Below are 4527 nucleotides of genomic sequence, written 5' to 3' on the forward strand. Positions count from 1 at the left end.
ATCAAATTCAAGCTTCATTTTGATTTGAAAATAATTTTGAAAAAAATTATACTGGTAAATTATTATATGATTTTCAACATTCTGGAATATTTTATGCTTACCCGCTCAATAAAAATTATTTTATGAATATTTTATGCTTACCCGCTCAATAAAAATTATTTTATGAATTGATAATTTATCATTTATCAAGTCCAAATATTGTCGTGCCCTCTACCATTGATTATTTTTGCCAAATGCATTCACCATTGTCTTGTACAGTCTCAGACCTGCCCCTTCCCTATAGATTGATAATTTGTTAGTCTGATATTTGCCAGATGCATTCAGCATTATCCTGCACAGTTTGAGATCGAAGATGCTTCCATTGTTCGTCTTTCTGCTTTTGTCTTCTTCATGGGGTTTCTTTCTGGCATCGGCAGCTCATGCTCACCTCAACAATGCTTCTGATGAGCGGACTCTGATGGCATTCAGGGCTACCCTCAGCTCGGATCCAAACATGGCATTAAGAAGTTGGAATACCAGTGTGTCCCTGTGCAGCTGGACTGGAGTCCAGTGTTCTTTACGCCACCAGAGAGTTGTTTCGCTAAATCTCACAGGTATGAGCTTACATGGCCCCATCTCCCCTCTTCTTGCTAATCTCTCCTTTCTCAGAGTGCTCGACCTCTCTAACAATAGCCATTATGGCCCTATTCCGCATGATTTAGGGAGGCTGTTTCGCTTAAGAGTTCTGCGGTTGAGCAAAAACCAACTGGAAGGCCCCATTCCCTCCACCATTGGTAGCTGTCGTCTTTTAGAGCTAGTCTCTCTGTCTCATAATTTCCTGTTGAATGGAAGCATTCCCTCAGAATTAGGGCTTCTAAGAAATTTGAAATTCCTTTGGCTGGGAATAAACAATCTGACTGGCTCCATTCCTACCTCCTTTGGAAACATGTCCTCATTGAAAAACTTGTCTCTGGGTTCTAACCAGCTTCATGGCTCTATTCCTTCTGAATTGGGGAGGCTTTCTCAGCTTAATACCCTATATCTTCGTCACAACTATCTTTCAGGGAAAATTCCACCCTCCCTCTCTAATTGTACTCTTCTCTTAGACCTGCAACTGCATGATAACCAGTTAACCGGACACATTCCATGGGAGTTTGGTGGCAGGCTATCTCAGTTGGAAAACTTATTCTTATGGGGAAATAAACTTGGAGGGGAAATCCCAAAAACCCTTGCTAATTGTACCCATCTCCGGGTCCTCGATTTAAAGATCAATCAACTCACTGGGATGGTGCCTATGCAGTTGGGTCAGCTATTCAGATTGGAACGCCTCTTTTTAGGAGGAAATCAGCTCATAAGTGGGAGCAGCACGACATTACCTATTCTTACTGCTCTAACTAATTGCTCCTTCCTTGAACAGATACACATAGGTGAAAATCATCTTACTGGCACTCTACCCTCTTCCATTCAACAGCTTTCCCGACTGTCTGTGTTCAATTTGAGCCACAATGAAATAGGTGGAAAAATACCACCAGAGATTGGCAAACTGGCTAATCTGACATATCTTAATTTAGAGGGGAATATCTTCAATGGATCCATTCCTTCAACACTGGGCAGACTTCAAAAGTTGGAAAGATTGTATTTGGGCAAAAACAAGTTACAAGGAAGTATCCCAACGGAAATTGGCGGGATACAAACATTAGGACTCTTATCTCTGAGCCAAAACAAGCTCTCTGGGCAAATTCCTCACTCTTTGGGTCAACTGAAACAGCTGAGAGACCTCTACCTTGATCAAAACAATTTATCTGGAAACATATCCCCGAATATAGGAGATTGCCTGAGATTGGAGGTGTTGGACTTGTCTCACAACAGGTTTAATGGAAATATACCACGAACAGTTGCAGGTCTTCCAAATTTGCAATTCTTCTTCAACTTGTCCAGCAATTTATTAGAAGGCCCCCTGCCTCTGGAGATTAGCAAGATGACCATGGTTCAAGAAATAAATGTTGCTGTCAATCGATTAACTGGTTCTGTTCCAAGCGAACTTGAAAGTTGCACAGAAGTACGCTATCTCAATCTGTCGTGGAATTCATTTGATGGCCCGATTCCAGATTCACTTGGGAAACTGGGATCTTTGGAGGACTTGGATTTCTCCGAAAACAATTTGTCAGGCACAATACCTATGTCCCTAGAAAACCTTAAAATGCTTCACCATTTGAACTTCTCTTTCAATAAGTTGAAGGGGGAAGTTCCCAAAGGCGGGATTTTCAAAAGACTTAGGAGTGGAGCATTCATGGGAAATCTCGGTCTCTGCGGACAATGGGTACAGTTGCCACCATGTCCATCTCCCATTGCCAATGTTCACAATAATCATTGGCTTGTTAAAAGGGTAATAATCTCTGTTGGTATTTCTGTTGTTGTAATATGCATTTTATTCATTGGATTCTTAATCTGGCAATATTGCGTTCGAGGACAGCTTTCCTCGAGATTACAGATTACAGAAGCTATTCCTTGGAATCCAGGCCTTCCAAGAATCTCACAAGAGGAAATTATTTCTGCAACTAACGGATTCAGTGGTGAGCACTTGTTAGGAGTAGGTAGTTTTGGATCAGTCTATAAGGGGGTCTTGACCGATGGCACATTGGTTGCAATCAAGGTTCTCAATTTGCAAAATGAAGAGGCTCACAGAAGTTTTATCAGTGAATGTAATGCGTTGAGAAGGATTAGACACCGGAATTTGATCAAAGTCATTAACTGTTGTTCAAATTTTGATATCAAAGCTTTGGTATTTCCTTATATGGAAAATGGAAGCTTGGAAAAGTGGTTATATCCCGGTGAAGATGTATGCCAATTGAGCTTCAGTCAAAGATTACAAATGGAAGCTTGGAAAAGTGGTTATATCCCGGTGAAGATGTATGCCAATTGAGCTTCAGTCAAAGATTACAAATGGCCATAGACATAGCTCAAGGTTTGATATATCTACATCACCAATGTTTTGTGCAAGTGGTGCATTGTGATTTAAAACCTAGTAATGTGCTTTTAGGAGATGACATGACAGCATATATAGCAGACTTTGGTATTGCAAGATTAACTTTTGCAAATGATATAGATTCAGTGACTTCTGCACATATACTTAAAGGATCCATTGCTTATATTGCTCCAGGTATGAATTTTTGTCTAGTTAAATACATTTATGTCTTACTTTTTGTCATATTTATAAACTGTTTATTTGAGTTTTTTTTATTAAATTGGTTTGAATCATTTTGCAGAATATGGATTGGGTGAAAATGTTTCAACAAAAGGAGATGTATATAGTTATGGAATAGTACTGTTAGAGATCTTAACCAGAAAGAAACCAGCCAACAACATGTTCCTGGAAGGATTGAATCTTCCCAGATGGATAACCATTAATTTTCCAAATAAAGTGGAAGAAGTCGTTGACAATAATTTATTGAGGAAAGCCGGTGATGACACAAATGAACTACCAATCAAAGTTCATCTTATTACTGAACTTGTGAGTATTGGGCTTTTATGCACACAAGAGTCCCCTCAAAAACGACCCAACATGATTGACATCATGAGCCGTTTAGAAAGAATTAGAGAAATTTGGCAATCCTAGATATGTGTTTTCTTTAGTAATTTTGTGTAGGCAGAAATATTTTATTAGAGAAACTTGGTAGTCTTAGATATGTTTTTTTAAAAATAGTTTTGCTTAAGCAAAAATATGATTATTTTATTATTTTTTCAAAGGTGGAAAAACTTATAATAAGATGATTATAAACTAGCATTGAAGATTGCCATCACTGACTTTTATATATGGATGTGAGTTGATTTATCACCATTATTCAAAGAAAATCAAGCTATACAAAATAATCAATTAAATATAAAAAAACAAATTCTTAACTAATCAAGAATAATTTTAAATCTCACTACAAAATTTTTAAATAAAAATATTGTGAAATTAAATATTCAATTGAATTACTTCATTAAATTCAAATTCAAATTCAAATTGATTAAAATTTCCATTTTAATAAAACACAGTATAAAAAGTATTATAAGAAAACAAATCATAATTCAAACTAAAATTTCCAATTTAATAAAACACAGTATTAAAGGTGTTATAAGACAACAAATCAAGAAGTGCCACTATGGGGTCCATGGCCCTACTTAAAAGCTTTTTGCATGTTGGTTAAAGGGAAAAAAAAGTTCATGTTTGATTTGGATCACAAGAACCATGCTAATGTGCTTGATAGTTACGTGCATTTTGCACCTTTTTCTAAATACTATGTTAAATGCATTTTTCGCATTAAAATCATGAAAATATATGAGGTTCTTTCTTGAAAAAAAATCAAGTTATATTAAAACTCTAAATTATATGATAATTAAATTATTAAAATTTAAAAGATGTTACATGTATAATTTTATTAATTTTATATACGGTATGTTGATAGAAAATTTAACTAATTAGTAGTCTATATCGTATGAGAATCTGGAAATGTTGTATTTGAATTTATAAGAAATGAATATGGAAATGTTGTATTTGAATTTATA

General features: G+C 36.1%; 1 protein-coding gene across 1 annotated transcript; it reads left to right on the top strand.

Annotated features, from left to right (window-relative positions):
• The first annotated feature begins 214 nt into the window (after window positions 1-214).
• On the top strand, window positions 215-3760 carry LOC149177050 (uncharacterized). The gene is made up of 3 exons (XM_089420034.1): window positions 215-2810; window positions 2888-3139; window positions 3246-3760. The coding sequence occupies exons 1-3, from the start codon at window positions 353-355 to the stop codon at window positions 3593-3595; spliced, it is 3060 nt and encodes a 1019-aa protein (XP_089276160.1). The 5' UTR covers window positions 215-352; the 3' UTR covers window positions 3596-3760.
• The last annotated feature ends 767 nt before the right edge of the window (window positions 3761-4527 follow it).

The sequence above is a fragment of the Pinus tabuliformis genome, chromosome 4_1 (assembly GCF_031772625.1).
Source record: "Pinus tabuliformis cultivar Carrire ecotype Pingquan chromosome 4_1, CPIR1, whole genome shotgun sequence".
NCBI lineage: Eukaryota > Viridiplantae > Streptophyta > Pinopsida > Pinales > Pinaceae > Pinus > Pinus tabuliformis.

Coding starts and splice junctions, on each gene's coding strand:
- LOC149177050 (XM_089420034.1), top strand. CDS start 353: ATGCTTCCATTGTTCGTCTTTCTGCTTTTGTCTTCTTCATGGGGTTTC. Junction 2,811..2,887: donor GGAAAAGTGGTTATATCCCG/GTGAAGATGTAT, acceptor ATCCCGGTGAAG/ATGTATGCCAATTGAGCTTC. Junction 3,140..3,245: donor CATTGCTTATATTGCTCCAG/GTATGAATTTTT, acceptor ATCATTTTGCAG/AATATGGATTGGGTGAAAAT.